This window comes from Zonotrichia albicollis, chromosome 4, assembly GCF_047830755.1.
Source record: "Zonotrichia albicollis isolate bZonAlb1 chromosome 4, bZonAlb1.hap1, whole genome shotgun sequence".
In the NCBI taxonomy this organism is placed as follows: domain Eukaryota; kingdom Metazoa; phylum Chordata; class Aves; order Passeriformes; family Passerellidae; genus Zonotrichia; species Zonotrichia albicollis.
In genome coordinates, this window is record NC_133822.1 from 20,401,276 (window position 1) to 20,426,897 (window position 25,622).

General features: G+C 38.3%; 1 protein-coding gene across 1 annotated transcript in view; it reads right to left on the reverse strand.

Moving 5' to 3' along the window:
- MYBPC1 (myosin binding protein C1) overlaps positions 1 to 25,622 on the reverse strand; it is a 72,196-nt gene that overhangs the window by 22,121 nt on the left and 24,453 nt on the right. The window contains exons 4-17 of the mRNA XM_074539031.1: positions 17,862 to 17,969; positions 16,615 to 16,763; positions 16,153 to 16,270; positions 14,766 to 14,817; positions 13,199 to 13,255; positions 9,592 to 9,758; positions 7,397 to 7,529; positions 5,700 to 5,824; positions 4,990 to 5,095; positions 4,522 to 4,688; positions 3,767 to 3,929; positions 2,859 to 2,965; positions 1,903 to 2,036; positions 640 to 796 (exon numbers count right to left, since the gene is read on the reverse strand). Coding sequence (XP_074395132.1) covers positions 640 to 796; positions 1,903 to 2,036; positions 2,859 to 2,965; positions 3,767 to 3,929; positions 4,522 to 4,688; positions 4,990 to 5,095; positions 5,700 to 5,824; positions 7,397 to 7,529; positions 9,592 to 9,758; positions 13,199 to 13,255; positions 14,766 to 14,817; positions 16,153 to 16,270; positions 16,615 to 16,763; positions 17,862 to 17,969 — 1,743 coding nt within the window. The remainder of the gene's footprint in view (positions 1 to 639; positions 797 to 1,902; positions 2,037 to 2,858; positions 2,966 to 3,766; positions 3,930 to 4,521; positions 4,689 to 4,989; positions 5,096 to 5,699; positions 5,825 to 7,396; positions 7,530 to 9,591; positions 9,759 to 13,198; positions 13,256 to 14,765; positions 14,818 to 16,152; positions 16,271 to 16,614; positions 16,764 to 17,861; positions 17,970 to 25,622) is intronic.

Genomic DNA, 25,622 nt, shown 5'->3' on the forward strand with positions numbered 1-25,622 from the left:
CCTGTGCCAAGACAGAGCCCACAGCCCAGGGAGAGGGGAGAGCCAGGAGTGATCAGGACAGCCTGAGGCAATCAGAGGAGTCTGGCCCCTATCAAAGCAGCAATAAACTCCTACTTAAATCCCTTCCAAGCTCTTACTCCCTTCAGTAACACCCAATTCCACACCAGAAAATGGGGAAACATAGGAAAATGGAAGTTTCCTGAGACTCTACTGTGACAGTGTTCAGAGGCTCTTAGGTTGAGGGAAGAGACAAGGATCTGACTCCATGTTTCAGAAAGCTTGATTTATTATTTTATGATATATATATTATATTAAAACTATTCTAAAAGAATAGAAGAAAAGATTTAATCAGAAGGGTAGCTTTGAGTACAACAGCAAAGAATGATAAAGGTTTGTGGCTTGGCTCTCTGTCTGAGCCAGCTGACTGTGATTGGCCATTAATTAGAAACAACCACATGAGACCAATCACAGATGCACCTGTTGCATTCCACAGCAGCAGATAATCATTGTTTACATTTTGTTCCTGAAGCCTCTCAATGTCCCCAGAGGAAAAATCCTGAGGAAAGGATTTTCCATAAAAGATGTCTGTGACACTCTACCCAGTGACGTGGCTCATGGGCTCTGTTTCACAGGACTTACCAACCACTTTGATGTTGATCAGAGCTGTGTCCTCTCCAGCCTCATTCTTTAAGGTGATTCTGAAAGGACCTGAATCCTCCCTCTCAGCTGCATCAATGACCAGGCAGCTGCTGTCTGGGTAGGATTCTGCCCGGATTCTTCCACTGTCTGTGACCATCTAGGAACCACAGAGAGCAGAGGGAAAAGTCATATTGTCTGGATTTGAGAGTCAAAATACTCAAAAATCAAAATTCGAAAGTAGTGCAGGTCACTTCAACAAAAATGTTAAAGCAACTGTAAGAAAAACCACACTAAACCTCAGCATTTTAGTCACCTAATGATGAAAAAAATGAGAAAATAACTAAAATAAGTAAAACATGGTAACTGTTTACTACTCATTGCATCACAAAGGATTAGGCACTAGGCTTCTCCTTCTAGGTAGAGCACACTTTTGCCAACACCACATATCGTTAATTTGATGGAAAAAGAATAGCTGATTCTTCCAAAAGTCAGATCAAAAGGAAGTAATTCACTTTAAAGGTGAGAGTGATTGTAATGGTCAGTAGTTTCTCCTCACAGATTTCAAATGCTGTCTCATATTTTGGAGGAGGAGCTCTCCTGGAGTAATTCCCTGTTTGGACAGGACCATAGTGGTGACACTGCAATTAATATTTGAAAAATAGTGGTTACAAATTGGACCAGATAGGTTTGATGAATGCACTAGTGGTAAAATGTTCCAGCTTCTACATTGCACAATGAATATTTAAATGTGAAAAACAATTATTTTGGTATTTACACAGCCAGAGACTGATCTAAGCAAAAGTTTTGCTTTAAGACACCAGATGCAAGACTCCAGTTTCTCAGTCTATTGTTTCATTTGAGACTTGAACTCCATTAGAATTTATCATTCATTTTCCTTCCAAAACCTGGCAGCCATTCTGGGCATTAAATGTATAGAAGCAGCCATTTGGTAAATTTTCACAACTTTTCTTCTACATCCAATATATCATTCTCCTCTTCTATACTTTATAGCAAACTCATTTTTTTTTTCCTTATTAATTTCAGGCTTTCCTTAGAAAGACCCAAAAGATAAATAATATTTACCTTGTTTTACATTTTTAGAATGTTTTACCCTTCTTTTTTGAGCAATGAGCATTTTTAAATACAAGGCATCTCCCCCTTATTTTCTGCCATTAAAAAAATTTCTTCAAAATGCTGAAGATTATTTTTTTGAAGGAAAAGGCTCCTGGTAAAGCTAAAGAAATATCTACAGTGACAATGTACCTTGTCCCCTCTACTCCAAAAGACTTTTGGAGGTGGTTCACCAGTGATGGGGATCTCGAGTCGTAGTTTGTTTCCTGCCACGACTGTCACAGTGTTGTTTTCCCCAAGACCATCCAGGTGAAGTTTAGGAGGATCTGAAAAAGGAGAGATTGTCCAAGTTAGACAAGCAACTGCTGTTCTGAGAGCTCAGTGACCTGAGACAGGTCTGCAACACACAGAAACACGCTCTGTGTTTTATTTTCTTGGTATTTTTAAGCAACTGGGTTTTGTTTTAAAGAAAAGTTGTGAAGAAAAATCTGCTTAAGGAAATAGCTGCCTGATGAAAAAGAAATCATGGCACCATAGACAGTTTGGAATAAAAAGACCATATGAAAAAACACACAACTGTTTCCCTGAGGCAGAATTATGTGTATTTAGGTAACTTCTGAAAGCAGTTTCCTCTAAGTGGCTCTTGAGAATTTCAGCTGTGGGCTTTTTATTATGGCACATTTAACCATGCTTCAACCTTCACTGTCCTTACAGTTTAAAAATTTATAAACCCCAATCATTTTCTGAAAACAATATTATCACTGTGTGTATGGAGAGCAACTGATTAATATCCTCTTGCATCTTTTTTTAACATATTAGAAATATAAGAATGGTCATTCCCCTCTTGTACCACTTCCCTGTTTGCTCTCTCTAAATCTCACCAATATCCCACATTTCTCAGGTTCAATTAAAAAACATGTTTTCTAAAACTTTGGTAATTTGTACTGCTCTCCTTTCAACTTCCAAGTTGCTGGTTGCAGCTAGAAGCTGGTGAGGCATTGCTGTGGAAATAGTCAATGCCCTGTTTTATTTTTGTTTGAAGGACTGGGATCACTTACAAGCCCCCTGCTTTTCTGAAAGCCTCCTGCTTTTAGTTTCCATATGTCACAGGAAGATGTTCTATTCAGGTCCCTGTGCAGTCTACTTACCCACAATATGTACTTTGCATGGAATATTAATGTTGTAGGCGTCTGGCACAAACATGTATTCACCCTCATCATCGACAGCAGAAACTGGTATAACAAATCTGTGGATTCTGTAAAAGAATTGAGAAAGAAGTCTGTGTAAATTATTTTTGAAGACTGGTTGAGGCTATAAGGAAAAGTCTGTGAAAATTTTAGGAGATCTGTGAAAGTGAGTAAAATTACTGACTAAAAATCCTTTGCTTGTTGCTTATTGGTGGTTTAGGTGATTGAATACTTTGTGCTTTGTACAAAATATTACTGAGACAATCACCAAATAAAGTAACCAATTCTAATATTGTTTGTTTGAACACAGAACAAGGAAAATACAGGAGTGTAATCTCTTCTACACAGGGATTCTATGCTGCTGCCATTCAATTGCAATTTGCTTGTTTAAGAAAAAATCTGCAGGTGATCCCATTGTGGGAATATTCTGACTTTTGTTGGACCATCTTTGTGAGTTGATACAAACAGGAGCTATGAGAAAAAGAGGCACAGAAAGGAAAGAGAAAAGGAATTATATATTTTATATATGTATATTGTATATTTTAATAATGTCTAACAATAATTTAATTTTTCTGTTTAATATCCCATACCAACAGCAACAGTAATGGCAAGAAAAATCAACAGCTTGAACTTAGGCAGATCCAGGATTTGATTATTATCCTCCACAGCCAAATTACACAAAAGAAGATTACAAAATAAGATTAAAGGAAGCAAGGAGACATGGCTTTTAAAATGACAGAAATAAGTAAGTCTTGAGGGACAGAGGTTAGGCTTGATTAGCAGATAATTTTTAGTGAGGTAACCCACATACTGGCACAACTCCATGGTGTCATTCCACCAAAAGCCACGTCAATACACAACAGGCTTACCTTCCTTTGTGATAAAGCTTTACACGGTCACTGGCTTCAATCAGCTGCCCATTTTTGTACCATTTCCCTTCCACATTCTCAGATATCTCACACTTCAAGTGGATTTCCTGTCCCAGCCTTACAGTCTGGTCTTCTAGTGCAAGTGATATCTTCAGAGGTCTCACTTAGGAACACAGAAGCAGATGCATTAAAGAAAGGTGATGGAGCTCAGTAACCATGGGAGGGTCATTTCCTACTTAATAATGAAACCATGAATTGGTCAGGGTGCCAATTTGTACAAAATAGTCAAGAGTAGCATGAGTATTACAAGTAAAAATGTACATTTATGTGCAATGCAAGATAACTTCAGAGTGTGGACCAGATAAATTTTGTTTAAAGAGTACTGCACAAACAAAGCTGAGAGGACTACACAGTCCTGTGTTTGTGCCTAGGTTTGGCTTTCCTGTGAAAACCTTAAAGGACTGAAGAAAAGCAGATACTTCCCTTGAAAATTCACTTTGTTGACCTATTGTACCTTTGGATGGATTGCTTTGTTTTCCATATTAATGGTGTGACAGGAAGTTAACAAGCAGAGCTAGTTCATGGCCTGCTGCTGGAAATAGTTTCTAAAGGGAAGTTTTCTTCATTATTCTGGAGATCCACAGAAAAAAAAATTGCTGTGGGAGTTAAGTCTCCTTTTTAACTCCCAGGGAAAGGCAAGAAAATTGTTAATTTCTGTGGCACATGAATTGCAGAGCAAGGTGGATGATACTCACAGTCAACTGAAAGCTTGGCTTCTGATTGCCCTCCAGTTGTCATTACTGAGTAGGTTGCAGTGTCATTTTTGGCAGCTTCCTCTATGACCAAAGTGTGTTTTTTACCCTCAACCTTAATCCGATACCGAGATTTGGGATCGTTGGAAAGTTCTACACCATTTCTAAACCTAATGGAAAGGAAAGGATTTTTATTTTTCCAAAGGAAGTCCTGTGCAAGTAAGACTTCCACAGATTGGAACTCCCAGAGGAGACTTTACAAGACTGTAAGGCACTAGAGAAGGTTGAACAAACTCATCCATGAATGTATAAGGGTGTTTTTGGTGTTGCTACATTTTTAATAAGGTTTTATTGAGATTTTCTTAACAATTTTCGATTTTACTGTTTTAGGAAAAAGCTGCCCACATTTTTGCCCACAATTAAAATCTTCTGGGTTTCATTTTCATGGAAGCTGTTCAAAGAATGTCTCACCATTTCACATTTGCATCATCCTCAGACACTTCACAGCTCAGCTCTACTCGTTCCCCAACATAGGTGCTGGTGTCCTCCAGGCCTTTGGTCACCAAAATTGGAGGATCTTTGGAAAGAAAAAAATACAGATTTACGATCTGAGAGGGAACACCAAGTGAAAGAGATTTTCTAAATCTCGCTATAGAAGGCAGTATTATCTTCAAGTTCTAATATGAGCATCAGTACAGCCTTTTCTGCCTTAAATCAGAAAATTGCTCTTTAGAATGATAGTAGGAAATTTGCTCAATAAAAGCAACATTTCTTCATATTAATACCTGTTTTGCTTTGATAATCAACACCATAGGAGCAAATAGAGTGAAGATACAGCCTCCCATTCATAAATGTTGATAGAGTATTTCCTCAAATCAGTGCAAATGGAATGAAAACCGGCTTCTAGGAAGCCTTGTCTGAGGGCACTTGGACAATATCAGAGTCCAGTGCACAGTACCAAGTTGAGTGTATCCCCATTTCAGGGTTTTCACTAAGCTGCTAACTACAGGATGAGGAAAAAATAAATGGCCAGGGATCACAGAAATACCAAGTGATCCTAACAGCTGCTAATGCAAATTCAAAAATATACCAAACCAGATCCTCCCTGATAATTTCTGTTGCAGCCAAAGAAGCCACATAAATTTAGGGCAGGTGAAACAGCACCAAGCTGACAGAGTTACCTCTCACAAACAGTTCTGTGGAGCATTTCTCATCACCAGCTGTTACGTAATAGCGAGCATCGTCTGTCATCGTGCAGTTATTGATGAACAAAATTCTCTGGTTTCCTTTGTGCTCAAAAATGTATCTGTTTGGACAGGAATGCAGCAAAGACACATTAGCAAAACTTCTGGACATCTTTTGTTTTGTGTGAAAGTGCTGTAGGGATTTTTAGAGGCAAAAGTACAGGGGTTTACACAGTACTGGGCAAATTGTCCTTGGAAGCAATTTCCAAGTTTCAACAGAGCTGTCATAGACTTCTATCAAAAAAAAAAAAGAGCTGTGGTGTAGAGTGACAATGAACTGCTTTTGGCCTGTTCCAAGATCCCAGGTCTGGGTGATATGAAAAGAAGAAATTAAAAAAGAAAAAAGAAGCTGGAATCAAATGGTGGCAAATAAAATGGAGTCTGAAACTCTAGATGAGTAAAGCTGAAAATAACCAGTAAGAGGACACCATCACTCATTCCAACATTTTTGTGAAGTGTAATAATAGCCAAAGTTAAGAGGTTAATATTATTGGTAGGCCAGATGGCACAAGATATCAGAAATGGGATATGGGGTTTTGGTAATGGGATAGGGAGCCTTTCACCTTTATGTCACCAGTTTAGATCTGCTCCAGGTTTGTAATGACCAAAGCTCGTTAGCATCTGACAGCTGCTTCTGGTAGAAATGCACTGGAGCCCTCAAGCCAGCCCCTCCTGCTGGGGAGGAATCCATAGAGCTGCCTGCAAAGCCCCTCTGGATTGCTCATGCCAGATACAGGGGCTAAAGAAAACGTGCTCCATCATCCATTTTTTTTGTCAAGTATGAATTTTAACCAAAATCCTTTCTTGATTTCAACAGAATGAAGGAAATCTGCCTCATTTCTGTAAGAAAGGTCTTTTGTTAATTACTATATTTTTTTTTTTACTGGACAGTGGAAAAATTGTCAAGGACTTTGTGCTGCTGAGAAACATTGGATAAACATTACACTGTTATGCACATCTTCCCCAGGTGTCTCTGCCTGTAGAATGGGGTTTTCTGCACTGGGTTATAAGAGCTGGTTAAGAGCTGGTTGTGCCCACAAAAAATATTGGGATCAGCTTCCAGGCACTGCTCTGCATGTACTCAAATGTCTGCACCTGCACTTCTAGGAAAAGCCAGAGAATAAACCAATTTTCAGGTGAACAAGCTTGTGTAGACTAGACCTGTTGCTCATGACTGATGGTGCAGGCTGTGACTTCAGGGTGTTAACAGAGTAGTGAAAGATGAAACAAAACTCACACCCCTTTTTTTAGGGTTTATGGGTAAGTATATGATGTAAGATCTCTGCTCTTAGCAAAAAATTACTGTGGAAAGATTGTGACCAAGGACAAGTGATTTATTTACTGGCAGTGCTTCCTCATTTTTGAAAACTACTGAGTGGAAAACAGCACCACATTTCTTTGAGGATCTCTAAGACTTTTGTCGTGAGACAAAGGAGACAATCTATATTACATTCAGCCTACAGTGTACTTTTCTGGGTCCTGAGCAACACAACATCATTTGCATACTCTTTACATATCATGAAATTCAGCAGTAAAATTGGTGCAGCCTGAACAAAGAGATAGATCTGGGCAACAAACTTGTCAAGGGAGGAGATGTGTCCATTTTATTGCACGCATAAGCTAAAATCACTTACTTTGCACTTGGTCGTATCTCTTGGCCATTTTTGTACCACTTGAGCTCCACTGTTGGATCTGCTAGCTCCACCATGAATCTGACTTTACCTCCTTTGTCCACCTGGTATGCAGGATCGAGGCCTTTGGCAAAAGCTGTTGTGGAAGTCAAGAGTTATTTTAACATGAGGTCAGAAAACAAGAACATGGATGCTGAAATGACACTGCATAAATCTCATCAAAGCTGTCAGAATACATGCACACAATGTTATGCATCACAAGATATTCTCACACTGGTCTGCATGGAATCATCTAGAAACACTAGAAAAAGCACAAAGCTGTGCACATCTGGTTATCCTGACCAACATCAAGCTGGCATCTCTTCAAGGCTTTGCAGCGTGACTGTATTCAAAATAGGAACAGCTAGATGCATCAAATGAAATAAATAAATAAAAATGAATGTGTAGTACCATAACATATGTTATGGTGCGAAGAGAGAGGATGTATCAGGATTACAGCTGGATTTGTGGAGGACTTCACCCACATAAAAAGGACACCTCCTGGAAACCAGTGACACAGGAAATGTATATACTGCATTCAATTCTGAAATGCTGCCCAGGAACAAGCAGATGCCACAATAGTATAATTGTATTTATGCATGTGTACAAACATGTTCTGTGGCATAACATGTATTTTATATACACATGTATGTGGATGCAGCAGCCTGATCAGAGAGGAGAAAACAGGTTTCATTTTCTCACAGTGGACTTGTGAGACTTTTTAGGGAGTCACAGAAATGATGGTAACTTGTTAATCACCACCTGCAGGCGATGTTTTTCTACTCTGTTTTTTTTCTGTTCTTCTTTAGGACCGTTTGTGAGAAAGATGTTTTTGCTAGCTAGTCAATCAAAAAGAATGTGTCGAATCTGTCTATAAAAGACAGCATTTTTCGTATTAAATGTACTTCTCCTGCAAACCAACCTTTGAGTGAATTTGTGTCATTTCTGGCTCGATGGTGACACATGTATATATATATATATTTCTGTAGGTAATTACACCTCTCATACTATTCAGTAGGGTTGATGGGGACAGACAGGCCTAAATGTCCTCACCCAGTGCAGGGAGAAGGGTCTGTGGTACAGCTGGGATTTCTGAGCAATGGAGATTAAGTGCAAAACGACATTATGAAGAGCAGACACTGCCTGTGTTTGGAGTGACCTCTGTTTAGAGCAGAAGATACTGGTGGTAACACAAGGTCTAATTTCTGTATTGCCTGATCAGGTAACACCTTTCCACACACCTGGGGCACATTATTCCAGATGGAACCAGTGTTTGTCTGAGAGGGAGGGATACTTTAGGTAAGCCCTGAGCTGGATAAAGTGTTTATGCTTCCACCATGGACCAGAGCTTCCTTCTGATTGACTCCTTGCAGGAACGAGTTGTAGTGTGAAAGTTCTTTTGTGTGGAAGTGAGGCATATTTGGGTTTTAAGGCAAAGGGTTGTGTGTTAGCAATGACCACAGGAATGGCTGAGTGTGAGCACTGAGCAAGGAGCACAGAAATGGGTGTGTGTGAGAATGAGCACAGGAATGTGTGTGAGAATGAGCACAGGAATGGTTGTGTGTGAGCACAGGAATGGCTGTGTGTGAGAATGAGCACAGGAATGGCTCTGTGTGTGAGCACTGAGCACAGGAATGTGTGTGAGCAAGGAGCACAGGAATGGCTGTGTGTGAGCAGTGAGCACAGGAATGTGTGTGAGCAGTGAGCACAGGAATGGCTGTGTGTGACCACAGAGCACAGGAATGGCTGTGTGTGAGCAGAGCACAGGAATGGTTGTGTGTGACCACAGAGCACAGGAATGGCTCTGTGTGTGAGCAAGGAGCACAGGAATGTGTGTGAGCAGTGAGCACAGGAATGGTTGTGTGTGAGCAAGGAGCACAGGAATGGCTGTGTGTGACCACAGAGCACAGGAATGGCTGTGTGTGAGCAGTGAGCACAGGAATATGTGTGAGCAGAGCACAGGAATGTCTGTGTGTGAGCAGTGAGCACAGGAATGGCTGTGTGAGAGAATGAGCGCAGGAATGGCTGTGTGTGACCTCAGAGCACAAGAATGGCTGTGTGTGTGAGAATGAGCACAGGAAGGGCTGTGTGTGAGAACGAGCACAGGAATGGCTCTCTGTGTGACCTCAGAGCACAGGGATGTTCTGCCCCATCCTCACCTGCACTCTTCTTCACCTCCCTGCGCATGCGCTTCAGGCGTTTCAGCATGCCCCGCAGGTCGGTGATGCCATACTGGAACGCGATCTTCTCGTACTCGCTGGGGTTCGCGTTCTTCAGCAGATCCCACACGTCCACCTCGGGCTCCTCCTCTTGCTGCTTGACCTCCCTGGCATTAGCAAAATAAAATTATGGGGCAAGAGTCAGCGAGGCTTAATCAAACCATAAAAAATAGGTGAAGCTGAATCTATGGTGAGGCTAGAAATGTTTTGGCCAAAATTTGAAGGCTGCCATCATATCTTTTTTACTTCCTTCCATATGATTGTAGTAGCTCAGAATGGCATTCACTCCTTCCTTTACACTTCTTCAAGGCAGAATTGGAATGCAAGTTTTAATTTTGCCTTTCCTGATACAATCACTTATGAGAATTTTTATATTGCTTCAATGTTCCCCAAAAACCACGGTTTGAAAATGTAATAGCATACAGGCTAATCCCACTTAAATCTGTTTTATCTGCTGTAACTTGAGTGGAATCAATCATAATTTATGATGGCACCACTGGGTCTAATCTGTACATTTCAAAATTATATAGAAATGTTTCCAAACCCTGAGTCCCTGTAATTGCTGCTGTGGGTGACTGGCAACAGGACATTCAGGGGAAGCTTTGTCTGTTTATAGTTACACCACTGCTTCTCAGCATTACTTAAAGTTGTCAAATGAATAGGAACTGGAGATTTCCACACCAGCTTGGACTTGAAGGATGGATGTGTTCACTTCCATGTGTATCTCAGTCTTAAGAGCAGGACATGTGTTCAGAGGCCTGTGTGAGGAATCAGCTTTACACAGAAGTTTTAGTGCTGTATTTACTATCTGCAACTCCAGGCTAAGACAACCAATAAAGAGAAGTATAATTATTTTCTCAATGGCAGCCATTAAATGATAGAACAATGAAAGCATCCTAAACAAAATTATATTTTTTGGATTGACAGTTTAGCTCAAAAAAGTGAACTGCTGGAACAATACTGGAATTGAGGAAGAAATCTAGATTTTTCCTCCTGTAATATCATTAGGATCAGACCAGGATCATTCCAATTTGACTTAGCTTGTCTAAAAAAATCAGTACTTTTGAGAACAGAGCAAGAAAATAAACTTTTGAGAAATAAAAAAAATACCAAGTTTTGCAATGAGGCACTATTAGAGCTGAGCTTTACGGAGTCAAAGAGACAATTTTCTTTGATATATACATAAATAGCACTAAAGACTCTGAGAATCTCTGCATAGTTGGATGAGGAACCATGGAAACCACTTTGCTGTTTAGTCCATGAAGTTTATTAATTTTCATAATATCTCTGTAATTTTAAAAAGGAGGAGAGGTTCTCGCTGAGCACTCTTTCAAATGGAACAAATCTGAGACAGCAATGTAAGTTAGAGAATCTCAGGTATGTAATTCTGTACTTTGTTCCTTTTATCCTTTCCATCCACTCTGGGGGAATCCAAATAAAGCTCCCCTTTAAATCAGGCAGTGGTTGAGAATGAGGATCCTGACTTTCAACCAGACTGGAAGACTCAATTTCAGGCTCATTTTCCTCTTGCATAACTGGAAAATGAATTTTGATGCTTAGAGCAAGCCAATTTTGTTCTGAGACCTCAGTAGTTTGAGCTGAGGCCAGAGGCCAAACAGAGCAAGGTATTTCCTGAGCAGGCTGACTGCTGACCTTGCCATGAAATCACTTTCAGATCTCTTTCCTAAATATGTGCATTTTTTTGCAAGATGTACTTGGAAAAAAAAACCAAAGAACCCCCCCAAAAAACCCCAACAACAAAACCAAAAAAAAACCCCAAAACCAAAAACCAACAAAACAAGGACCTAAATATTTGAGTGACTTTTAGATCTTGTGCCTCCTGGAATGTCATGGTGCTACTGATCCACTGCATTGACAAAGACTATCCAGTCATAGTGTGGCTTACTGAGATAAGACTTGATACGTCTGCCTGCCAAGCAGCAGAAAATTAGAAAGTAGACAGTATATTGATTGTATGCATTTAGGTTTGTTTTTTTTTTTTCTAAAAAAAACATGTATCAAATAGTATGAACCAAAAGGGAAAAGTTCTAGGTCTTTCCTTGGTCATACAACCATAAAAAAAAGAGAAAGAATGCACCTCCAACATTGCCTGTTGTAAAAATTGAAATAAAGCCATGGATTTGTCTTCCTAATAATGGATGTTAATATCCAGACACATGGATATTAATATCCACACTGTGGCTTAATTAACAATTTTATTCAATTAAGCTCAGAAATATGAGGTTGCATTTCAGGGCCTGAAGCAAGGTGAACCAATTTGACCAAAGTCAAATAATGGTGTCTAAAAACGAAATATTTACTTTATCCATTAAACACACAATAGATATTCCATGTTTATAAGGCTGGACAGTATTTATCTTACAAATCTTAAGAGTTAATTGTTAGTAAAGTGATATTATGTCTCTTAAATCACATTTATTTTTCCACAAAAACACCAAGACCTCTCACATGCATCTCTCATGTTACTGTGGAAACACCACACAGGCGGTCATGAGAACTGGCAAGTCTGATTAGTAGGATGAAAAGACAAACTGAAGGTCCTAATTAGGGATGAGAAGATTGAAAAAACAAAGACCTGGTGGATTAGAATTGGTCCAGGTAATTCTTTGTCTACTTTCAGCTTCAGATTTTCCTGTGTGCTTTAGCTGCTTAAATGCTATTCTCACCCTCATAGCCAATGAGCCCTTTGTGACTTTTTAATGTAATTAATGCTACAGATTTTCCTCCTTTAGAGTAAGTGGTAGATGAGAAAAAGGATGCAATTCCTTTTTCCAGTTCTCTGTGATCAGCTGTCAGTGATTTCCATGGCATATAGAATTTCTCTGCTTGATTTTAAAAGGTGATGAATTAACTATCTTGTCCTAACCTGGTGAAAGACTAAACTGGGTTTAAGATCTGAGATAACTAGAGACATAACTATCATAACACCAGATTTTCAAGGCAAATCAGAGAAACATGTACCCCAGGTTTTTTCCATCAAAACATTTGAGTTAGATAAAACATGACTGAGCATTTGTGTATTGTACATATTTAAAAAAAACCCTAAAAATAATTATACCAATATCTATGACTTGAAAGCATGATATATGATTTTTTTCATATCAGGATGCTTATAAAATCAAGTGAGGATGTAGCTACAGAGATAAATTTAACCCTTGCAGGTTTTTTTACTGTTGCACCGGACTCAATTTTCTGTACTGCTCATCCCTGTGTAGGAAATTTCCCCCCTGTGCTTTCCATGCAAACACAAAAGAAATAGCAGGTGAACTAAATGTTATTGGGCTCTTTAGGCTGAGGCTCACTTCTTTTCCCAGCACAAATCTGAGCTTTCTTTTCTGCACACTTAGAGGCAAAAATAACAGAACATTTGCATGTTATACTATGAGAATAAAAACCAGTTAGGAACATTAAAAAGCTGAAAGGTCACAAAATCCTTGAGGAGTTATTAATCTACACCTGACTGTTTCTGTGGGTGAACCTAATGGTTTGCAATCCACACCTGCTCACTGCACCACTTGGTTCTCACCTACGTTTCAGGAGACCACTAAAGTCAAGTTCTCCTGCATCCTCTTGTCCTTCACCACTGTTATTGACAGAAAAAGATCAAATCTTTGTTTAATACAGGAAGACTTAGACAACACTCATTGCTCTACACTTCTCATACACTCAACAATGTCCAGAAACACAAATAATTGTATAAAACCAACACAAACTTGTATGCTTTTTCACACGGATTATGTTTCTGTAGGCGCTTGTGAAAAATAACACAAAGGTTTGCATTGCTTCTTCTTATACTTTGATGGCAAATTTTTGTAACTGAGTACATAAATTTGCCAAGGTTTGTGTTAGATTTCAGTAACACAAACAAATGGCAGCTAGTCAACACAACCAGCTTTGTTTTTCATTTCTGTAGTGGACAAAACAAAGGGCTTGTGCTGATCTCTTGCTGTGAAAACAAAACAAAGATTTGCATTGCTGGGTGATGCTTTTAACAATGCATAGCTCTGTCAAATACTGATTGAAAAGTATTTAACCTTAAGATTTTACCTTTCCCTAAATGAAGGGAGAAAACAGTTATAAAAAAGAATAAATGTTGTCCGTTTTTACAGATAGAATCACAGTCCTATCAAGGTGCATTTCTTTCTATGACATGATCTTTAGCAGAATTACCTTATCATAGAGCACATATAGACAAAAGAAATGTCCTAAATATTTGTAAAAAGGGAAAAATAGTGCAAATCTTAACTGAAATTTAATCAAGATTTTACATGTAAGATATTAGAAAATCAGAAAATACTGAGATATCTTTGTCTGCTTGGGCAGCGTAGTTACTGCATTTTTAAAATGTGCTAAAGAAGGAAATGCATCTTGAATATAATATTTTGTATTTACATTTAAATTAAAGCCCCCTAAATAAAAGCAGTTATCTCTGAATTACAGCTTTACTTGTAAATTAACAAACTGCATTCATTATCTGTTTGTAAAGTATTTTCATTTGATATATTCTTTATAATTTCACCATAAAGAGATGACACCTATACTGAAAGATAACAAACTTTAAGACACAATGCTTTATCTTAGATCCTCTGTGCTATCCTCTTTGCTGGTTTTCCTTATTGATGGTATTTATTGTTAGGTAACAAAGCCAAATCCTGTCTTCTTGAAATCAGAGGGAATTTTCTCTCTGCTTTTAATCAGTGCAGGATTGGGAGCAGGAACTTTCAAATTGTGGCTGACAGCTTTCAGGAAATATGCAGTAGAATATTTTAGTGAATGAAAATACATTTTAAAAATGAAAATACATTTTTTAAAACCTCCAAAGAAACATATATTTAATTGACTTAAAAGTTCAATTTTTCTTTAAATTAATGACACTTGTAATTTCACAGTAGGGGTTCTTAATATCATATGTAGTATTTGTGTGTTGAAACTATTTCATTCTAACCACCACCAATTACTCAAAATCCCACTTCTTTAATCTATGCTTACAAATACAGTTTTATAATTTATATCAAGTACAATTGTCTGACACAAGTTCTGTGCATGCTATCAATGTCCATTACTGAGGAGCTGGATGGGATCACTGAAGTTACCTTCTTTTGAAAGCAGATCTGATGTCAATGGATGGAGCAGCTTGGGAAGATTCTATGAAATAACGGTAACACAGGAGTTAAAAACACAATTATATGTAATAATTTATGTAATGAGTGTGATTTGGAATATGAAATTTGTTGAGTTTCCTGCTGCATGACCAGCATTTGTGCTTCCCCTTTGGCACTAGGTTCTGGTATCTGCAAAGATGCTCAGTGTTAAGTGTATAATTTCTCTGAAGTACTTTCTGCAGTTCTGCAGAGATTTGTTTATCTGGTGTTTCTCTCCCTTCCCCTGCCTGCCTTATTCCCAGGCTCTGACCTTTTTGTCTCCTCATTTCCTTTGCTTTCTCCCCTGCTGGCATCTTGTGCTCTCAGTATGCTCAGCATCAGAGGAAGGAGACAGAGTCGGTCTCCTCTGCAGCTACAGACACATCTATTGTCAGGGCAAGGAGGAATTCATTCCCCATGTGGGAATTACCCCTTTGGGACAGCCTGGATCAGATTAAATGGTTCTGATCCACAGATAGTGAATGGATGGAGCAGGGCTGGACCCCGCCTTGTTGACCTCTAAGCCCTGAGTTTTGTGTGCCAGAGCCTGATTTGACTTCAATACTGGCTTTACCCGCCAGCTTTCCTAATTTTTTGGATAAATGTCTCACATAATATCTATTCCAATGTTCATTTAGGCAATAAATTACAGAAACAAGAAAATTCTCTGAGCTGAAAACACTCACTTTAAGTATAATTTCTTTTAAAGGGTCTGAACAAAAGAAGTGCCATTTCAAATAGAAAGGGGAAGGGGAAAGGGGAGGGAAGGGAAGGAGAAGGAAGGGGAAGGGGAAGGGGAAGGGGAAGGGGAAGGGGAAGGGGAAGGGGAAGGGGAAGGGGAAGGGGAAGGGGAAGGGGAAGGGGAAGGGGAAGGGGAAGGGGAAGGGGAAGGGGAAGGGGAAGGGGAAGGGGAAGGGGAAGGGGAAGGGGAAGGGGAAGGGGAAGGGGAAGGGGAAGGGGAAGGGGAAGGGGAAGGGGAAGGGGAAGGGGAAGGGGAAGGGGAAGGGGAAGGGGAAGGGGAAGGGAAGGAAAGGAAAGGAAAGGAAAGGAAAGGAAAGGAAAGGAAAGGAAAGGAAAGGAAAGGAAAGGAAAGGAAAGGAAAGGAAAGGAAAGGAAAGGAAAGGAAAGGAAAGGAAAGGAAAGGAAAGGAAAGGAAAGGAAAGGAAAGGAAAGGAAAGGAAAGGAAAGGAGAAGGGAAAGGAAAGGGAAAAGGAAAAGGAAAAGGAAAAGGAAAAGGAAAAGGAAAAGGAAAAGGAAAAGGAAAAGGAAAAGGAAAAGGAAAAGGAAAAGGAAAAGGAAAAGGAAAAGGAAATCATTACAGATACAAATGGAACCTTACCAGTGACTTCAAGGTCAAAAGAGCAGCTATCAAACTTGTCCTTGTAAGACACTTCACAGCGATAGTTCCCTGCATAGTTTTCCTTAGCTTTGATGATCTGCATCTCAAATGTATGAATCTAAAAATCAAGCACAGTCATTCATTAATGTGGGGAATGCATTTGCACAAAGCAGAAGTTAAAACATGAGTCTTTCAGACATGCACCACACACAGGGAACAACTCAAATAATGGGCTCTGAAAAGAAACTGGAACCCAGAAATGGCATCAGAAAACTTTGATTTCCCCACCATTACTTGTCCTGAGTTGGGAGAGCAGAAAATCTGCTTCTGCAGAGGGTCAGAGATCACCACTGAAGCCAGGGTTAGACTCCACTGCTCTTGAACTTCTGCCTGTTGCCTTAAACTCATCTTTAAGCTCTCTTTGGAGCTTTGCCCCCATAAGAAGGAAAAGTGAAGACACACCTTGGTGTGACGCTCAAAGGACTCCTTCAGCTGCAGGTGCTTCCCTGCTTTGCTGGCCAGATCCATCCATTTTCCTTTAAACCACTTAACGTTTGGCTTTCGGAGAAGATCTTTGGCTTCTACTTTGGCTATAAATGTAATATTCCCACCTTTCAGAAAGAGAAAAGAATAACGCATCTGTTGAGGAACACGTGGTTGGTCAGTTGCGTCTCTACAAGTTCCTTTCACTTTTGTTCCATTCAGCCACCATGTGTTCTACCACAAAATTAAGAGTCAGATGGAGTCACACAGACTATGAAAGTACTGCAGCAGAACAGAGGTTAATGATTTTGGGTCTGGAAGCTTTCTGCTGCTACTCTGCCGTGGAAATCTACAAAATTAGAGGGTTTTGGGAAAGCTGCAAAAGGCAGGCCTCAGAGGCAGTAGAACTGTGATTAGAGCTAAGCAGCAGCCATGAGATAGGTCAGCAGAAAGAGTATTTAAAAAGTAGAAAATCAAAGACAAATAGAACAATGGTCTGTGTATTAATGCTTGTCTAGAATCACTCTCTAAGCTGCAGAAAAGTTTCTCTAGCAAGATATTAGGAAGTTTGAAGCTTAATAATGAAGCTCTGTGCATTGTGTTTGAAGGCTTACAAGCAGGTATTGTATTTGAAATAAACAAGCATTGTTTTAACCAAAGGTACGTGTGCTTATAGTGGTTGGATAGAACTACTGCCAATGTGCTTTTGCTTTGTGTGATTGGTCAAAAAACTTTTAAAGTAAGTTGTAACATCAAGTTCTTGGTCTGCTGCCTGGGATGCGAGCTGATGGCATCTTCCCATTGTATAGCCATGTAATGAGGGTGATGCTGGAAAATAAAACAGCTCAAGGCACGTTCCCAGCAGTCCCATCCCATTTGTGATTTGTACATAGACCCCGGCCGGTGATACTCTGCATAAGATCTTCTTGATAACAGTGCAGCCAACAGTATCAAAATACCGGCTTTCTTCCCCAGAAACTGTACCTCTTACTAAATTTACCTCAGTAAATTATTAGATTTTGAGCTTGTTTTGAATTAAACAATTGGGGTTTTGCTTCTCTGAATACAGTCTTTTTGCCTTCAGAGTGGAGTTCCCATCCAGCTAAAACCAGAGGCGGTTCTTGCAGCTGAGGGCAGAAGCTGAGTGCCACAGAACCTGCCCACACCATTCCCAGCTCAGCCTCTGTCTCTGGGAGTGGCTTTTGGTTTTGTTCCCAGGCACTTACCAACACTCACTGTTCCACTCTGAGGTTTCTCGACGAATAGAGTGGATCTTTGGGCATCATCATCACGCTTCTCCGACTCCTCTGGAGCTCCTTCTCCAAGAGACCATACTGAGGTGCAGACAGAAGGGGAAATATCAGTGATCTGAGGGTGTTTCACTCCCTCCAAAGTACACTTACCTGAACTTCCTAAACTCTCTAGCCCTAGCACCTTTCTCTTCTGATGTCCTGAAAGACTTGTGAGTTTTTGTTCACACTGACATCCATTGCTTGGCTGTCACATTGTGTACAGTTCCTGCAAGAGCACTACCTCTGTGGTGATGGAAAATGAAACTCAGGGAGGAAGAGAGGGAAACCTGATCAGCCAGGACGGGCACTGAGCAACTTGAAGGGCACCAGCATTCAACCATGAGTGCTTTACAGAGGTGATGCACAAAATCAGCTCTTTGTTTTTCAGAAGAGATGGAGGTTCTGAAAACACAAACAGCTAGAAGCACAAAAATCCCTACATCTGATGCACAGTTTCAGTGGATCTCTCTCCACCCAAACTAAGTCCATTGTACAAGCTGGTTCTTCCTCTATGTCTGCAAAGTAGGGCAGGAATGAAGCTCACTTCTGAACTTGCTTCTTTTCTTCCATGACAGAAGCAGAGAATGTGGGGATCTGTCAATACCATATGCTGCCATGTGAATTTTATGTGATATTTTATGGAAAAAGTAGTTTGTCAGATGGAAATGATTGTGAAATATGTTCAGACACAGCAGCTTCCCTTCTGGAAAATGGGACTTTGGAACTGAAAAGGAACAACAGTACTGAGAGAAGCAGCAAAAGTGTGCTCTCCTCAGGGCAGAGCACTGTACCAGGTGGGCTGTGTGATTCTGTTTTTCCTGTCCAGATAAACAGTGATTCTTTCTGTTTATCTGGACAGCCCTAGCTTTGTGTTATGCCATTACATCTTGTGTAAAACCATGGTCAAAACTGATTCCTTGCAGAAAGTACAAGGAGAGAAAGGCGGTGAATGCCTGTCTCTTTTCTGCTCACTTTCTGCTCAGAGGCAAAGCTCATGTCTCATATTCTGATCTGAAATCCAAATGTCACATCTCTGTTTTTTGAGGAGTTATTGCCAGCACAGAGAGGAAACTAATTCAAGTTAGAGATCAGAATAGTCTTTCTGATATGTAGTGATTACTGCTGTGGGAACCTTTTCAACTCATGAAAATTTTTACCACCCAGAAACGCGATGCAGCTCATGGCAGCCATGGGAAAATGCAAACAAATTGGTTTTATTATCCTAAAGCCTATTATGAATTTTAAAAAGGTATCAAAATGCTAGATAGCTTTGCTATAAACTGTTAGTGTTTCAGTCAATTGCGGGTGGTGTGCCTAGCACCTCTGTATATGCCTGCTTGTACAATATTTCCCACAGGTGAAGACATTCATGTATATACACACATTTATGTACACATATATACACACATACATGGAATGATTTACACAGACATAAATGAACACAAATATATATAGATACAGATCTATATATAGTCTCTATAATCTAAAATTTTAGATTATACCACTCGGAGATGGCAATATATGGAAACAACATGAGAACAAGTGAAGGTTACTGGTAGTAAGAGGATGAAGTGATGATAGCACAGGATCTGGTCACGTGCAGCAACAAACCTAACACACCACGGGGTGAAATGGAAAAAGAGTATTAATAAATGGAAAAATGATATTAATAAATGGAAAAAAGCTTACACAGAGTCATTAATTTGGTACCACATAAAGGAACATCTAAATATTATCATCACCTCTAGATATTAATTAAACAAAGAGAAGGAGGGGAGGGTTTGACGCGGGCTGGCATAGGCGGCTATGCCAGGTCCATAACCATGGTTGAAGTACCAGCTGCTCATTTTGTTCCAGAGGCTGCAAATCCTGAAACCACCAGAGTGGGTGCAGTGTGGGTTACCTGCCAGGGTAGGAAGAAAGAGGTTATGATGATTTTTGCTAAGTTTTCCCCACCGTCCTCTGAGGTGTGAGAAGAAGCCATTCTCCTACAGTCTTCTGGGAGCTGTGTGTGGGATTCCCAGTCTTCTGGGACCTGTGTGAGGCTGGATGTAGGAATGGAATTCCTGTAGGCTGAGGAGGAATGGAACAGCTATGTATCTATCTATACAGACACAGATATAGATAGATAGGTATGTATGTATGTGCCAAATACATGTCCTGTTCTGTGCAGCACAGCCTTCTCACTCCTGGTTCAGCTGCTGGAATCTTATTTGCCCTGGTACTTTGAGTTATTTCAACAGCTACAGTTTGCTGGTGTCTAAACAACAAAAATAAAGTATTATCTTTTAAAAATAAAGTCTAGAAAGTATTTTTATTATGTAATTTTGGGAGTGTTTCTCAGGAGGTCTCACCTGAATCCTTTCTTTCCGCTGGCTTAGACATCCCATCTGAAAGGGAAGAGCAACTTAGATAACACCAGCTCAGAGATCACAGCTTAACTGGCCTCAGATCACTGGGATTTTAAGAACATTGATTCTTCATACAAGAAGATTGGACTAAATATTTGGGACCACATCCATGAGGAACTACGTGAATACCAAAAAAATGTGAACAGCTAAGAAAAAACCCCAGAAATCTTCCCCAATTTTCTCTAGAAAAATCTAAATTAGTTTAATTCCATTGAATAGTTTCTTCAGAAAGGTTACATGAGGCTGATGCTTTTTCTATGATTTGTGTAGTTCCAGGTAAAAGAGGAATTTTCATTCCTCAATATTTGTCTGAGGGACAGTATTTTGATTATTTAAACAGTATACTTATTTATCTGGAGTTGCTTTTGGATCTACTAACCAATATTTTACCTTCTGCTGGGAGATTTACTAAAGACCTCAAGACAGGACTGGAAAGGGACTTAACTGATAGAAGGGTCTTGTACTTCTGAGCAGAGATTAATAAAATATAGGGCACTTTAAAAAATTTTCTAAGCTGTATCTTTTGAGTTCAGTCTGCCTATTTGGACTCTTTCTTCATTAATATTCAAAAGAAAAATACATACATACATACACACACAAAGCATTATCACAGTCCTAACCTGCTGGTGGAGTACTAACTGAGGTGTCATCTTCATCTGTGAAAAGAAATACAAATGAAAAAGCACATGAAGAAACTGAAAGCACAGGCGATCATCTGCTTTAAAACAACTACATGAAAATGTAAAACCTGCAAAAGAAAGGGAAATAAATTGCAATATTCAGGAGCATTCACAATGGAAGATTCAAACTGATGAGAGAAGCTTTGCATAATTCAGTAGCTGAAATGGTAAACCTTGATGTTTCAAGCAAGTAAAGAACAAGATGAGATGTGGGCTGTGATCTATGATTAAATCATGAGTTTATATGAGAGCTGCGGAGTGATTCTGTTTGTTAGAGATGTAATCCACAGTAATTACAATAAGAAAGCCACAATGAAATGAAGGAGAATCACATATCTAACCTGAGGAAGATGTCATTTCTCTGATGACCACGTCTGCAATTAAAATGTGCACCACATATGCATTCAGCATTATTAAATCAAGATATGAAAAGTTAAAACTAGTCCCCTCTATTTATACTTTGTAATTTCTACACTATAATATTAATTTAAAGTGCAAGGAATACACAACTCATTTTTTCCTCATATCAGCAGGAGAATAATTTTAAATAAGGAAAGAACTATTATCACCATGCTGGATTTTCCTTTTGATCACACTAAAAGTTGACTGTCATGAGGTATTAAATTGCTACAAGCAGTTGTTACTGAGATATTTTAAAATGTTTAGTCATATAGAATATGTTGAGGCTTATATTTATAAAATATATAATGTTTTATATATTTTTATATATTTTATAAAATATACATTATATAATTATATATTTATAAAATATATAATCTATTTATAAAATAGAAAATTTTTAGTCATACAGAATATGTTGAGGCTTATATTTATAAAAATCAAAAGCCTGAGAAAAACCTGAAATGGGCATTAAATGGAAATAATGTAATCATGATTATTGGAAAACCAGAATAAGGTAAAGACCATCTTTACAAGAGTCTCTTTGAATTTTAGATGTTGACTAGAAACCTCAGAGATTAGCTTTGACAAAAATAAGCAAAAAGGTCATAGTGTCTTAAAATCCTAATGGTAAAAAGTAAGAAAATAACCAAAGTATCCTTTGAAAGATAAAAATAAACCAGATATATTTAGGATTTAATATACAAGTTTTATGAAGATAACATGTTTTTATACAGGATGAGAGAATAATCTATAGAACACTTCAAAATGGAGAACAGTTAAACAAGATCAACTTTGGAAAAATATTAACCCACATCTTTAAGGACAGTCTTTTTGGGGGTTGGATTTTTTTATATCTTCTATTTGTGTATCCATAATGAAATTTTAAATCTGAAGTTATCCTTTGATTTTGACCTTAAAGTTATAATTTTTTGATATTTTTTCAAGAAAAAAATTCATAACCATGACAAAAGAACATATGAAATATAGTTGCGTTTTTATTAACACTGGCAATATTGAATTTTTGGATTTGTTTAACCACTAAAGCCTAATTAAAAGTCTGTTAATAGAATTTGTTTACTTCAACCATAACATTTTACTCATTCCTTTTTAATGATTCATCAAACTTCATTTTAAAGATCCCTTGGGAGGAGGATGAAAGTTGTAAAAGGTTTGTCTACACATGAAGGATTAATGTGTTATCTTGCAAATATCTTTTCTTATTCACAGAAAAAAAGAAACAAAAAAAACCACCAGGAGTAATGGAAGAGTTCTCATGAGCTCTATCATCCAATGCCATAAGCAGATGTTGAAAATGTTGATTTTCAGTAAAAGCACAGTAATGATTAAGTCATGTCAGACGTTTTAACATACTGCATAAGCAGCTAAATGGATGCAAGGCTATTTGCTTCTACTGCAAATATTTCTCCATATTTCATGAAAGCATTAAGTGTGCTTTCAGCTCTTTTGGTCAATGATGTCACCATTGTGATTGATGATGGCTCAAAGAGCCATTTGACTGAAAAAAAATAATTAGGACCAGCATAAAACATTTGATGTAATGCATCCTACATGATGATGTATGATAATCAAGTTATGAAAGGACCACTCACTTTTCTCTTTCATTTAATCATTTGAAAAAGTAAAAAACCCAAAAAGAAGTTATTCGTTCTGCAGGGGGATTGGTTGGGTTTCTCCAGGATAATCTCTCATTTTTCAAACAAAATGTTAACATCAAAGACAAACAAAGGAAACAAGCAAACAAACACGTCAGAAGAATAAGGATGAAAGCCCAATTGAATGTTTTAGAAATCTAAAGAGTATGAAAACACTACATGCTGGAGGGGTTGTTTTGATAAATGGGTAACTATCAATCCATCACTCCTTCCATCTCAGGCTGATAAATGGGTAATTATCAATCCATCACTCCTTCCATCTCAGGCTTCTAGGACTAAATGGACTGAGTTTGGTTCAGCAGCTACAGCCAATTCAGTTTCTGTGATGAATGATTGTTTATGCTAAAATAAAGTCTATCTGAAGATTAGAAAAACAGCAAAAATACCAGATCTGTCAGTAGAACTATGATCATTAGTTCACTACTCTTATCTTCTGCAAGTAAACTTTTAATGGGATGTATTTTTCAATCTGTTGCATGATAAGAGTTTGTTATAGGGAAATCAATTGATTCATTTGACAGCAGGCTGATAAAATGAATTACTCTATAGAAAACTTTATTCTTTGTCTGTGGCACACTCTCATTAACATATAGGGTAATAGTGTTTATTTTTCTTGTTTCTAAATGATGACATTAACTGTGGAGCAGACTGAGCTGGATCAGGAATAGATTCTTCAGGATGAAGGCACTTTCCATATCTCCAAAGAAGCTAACCTAAACACATTTAGTGTAACCTAAACATTAAAATTTCCAACTGCTGGCACAGCAAATGTAGAAATACATGTCCAAAATAAAGAAATTACTGATTTATATATGAGCTGCTGGTATCAAGAATTTTAGACCTACTTTCCCCTGGTTTGAAACATCCCACACAAAATGGAAGCTGCTATTCTGCCATCAGCCACACTGCTGGCAAACTCAACATTGCGAAGGAGTGTCAAAAACCTATTAATTGTATATAATTTTATTTTTCTATTCTACTATTCATGCTGAAATTACAGAGCACAGCAAGACTGAGAGTTTCAAATTTAGATTACTTCAATTACCAATCTCATTTTCAAAGGGAATCCAGCAGTCCCATCAAGGGGACTTGGCACTTTGGAGATGGTAAATGAAGCACATACCAACAGGGGGGAGGTTTTAGTAGGGAGATGAATGGATAAGTGAAACTTGGGAAAATACAAGGATGACACATGCAATGAATATTTTAGTAGATGGCTGGAAGAAAACTAGAGGAAACTATTAGTAAAATATACAGAAATTTTAGTAGCTCTCTGAATGGCTGGATGGGACCTAAAAAAAGGAATGAGCAAATTTATAATAAAATTTTACTGTTATTCCAGCAAGCGGGAACAAAATTATAACATATTCAATCTGTAAGATAATGCTAAAATTAAAAACAAAGACACAAGCATTTAAATTGAATGAATATAAGACTATGTAGTAAATTTGGAGGATTTGTGCTGATTCACTTTGTTTCTCCAAAAATAAAAAGATGATCACATATATCCTGAATTTTTACAACATCATTATAGATCTTTTAAAACTGATTTATTTTATGAAAGAAAATTTTATGTTTACTGCTCTGAGCTACTAATTTACAGGAAAATAACCATGAGATACAAAGAATTTACCACGCTGTTTTTCATTTCATAACTTTACAGTGAACACAAAGGAATATAAATATGTAATTTCACACAGACAATAAGTACCAAAAAGAAATAGAACAGTAAAACAGACACACAGATAGGTATATTCTATCTTCCTAATATCAGTGAATATTTTCTTGGGGATGAGGGGGAAATGATGGACTATGGGATTTACATGGGGTACCAAGATTTCTTTCCTAGATGTCAGGTTCCAGCACAGGCCCATTTCAGGTTCCTGCAGTGTCTACAGTCTATCTCAGAAATTATCAGCAAACAGGACACAACATCTGGCACACAAATATTGCATATTTAATTGCTGCGGAATTCAGATATGAAATGTTTCCCATTTTGTTTCCATTCAGGGAAGTACCTAAATCTGCTACTTCTGAAGATGCAGAAAGTCTTTTACATATAGCTAATATAAAAGCTCATATCTAGATGGTTCTGTCATAATTTCCTTGCTGAACTGTTCAGTTTCAAGTGTAAATGATTTTGGACATATTGGAAAAATGGAACCTTTTCCCTTTTTGTGAATTATGCTCACCATTATAAAGTTGTTTGTTTTTTTTTCCTGGCACACAAACCTGAAGGAATAAATCTATGAAAATACATTTTCCCGTATTTGGTGATACTCTGCAGAAAAACAAGAGCTGATAGGAACAACTGCTCTGTAACTAATTTTTAAAAGCATTACTACTGAGTGTCTGGCAATGACATCTCCTTTGCTTTGCAGAGGTGACAGTTCCACTGGAGCATGGCAGAAGGTCATCTGTCTATTAATATTCAGACTTTCATTGGAATTTTAATGGAGGCAACAATTCTCCATAGTAGGATCTCAAGGTATATTTTTTGGTAGCAAAATCCTCCTAGCAGGTTTCTCT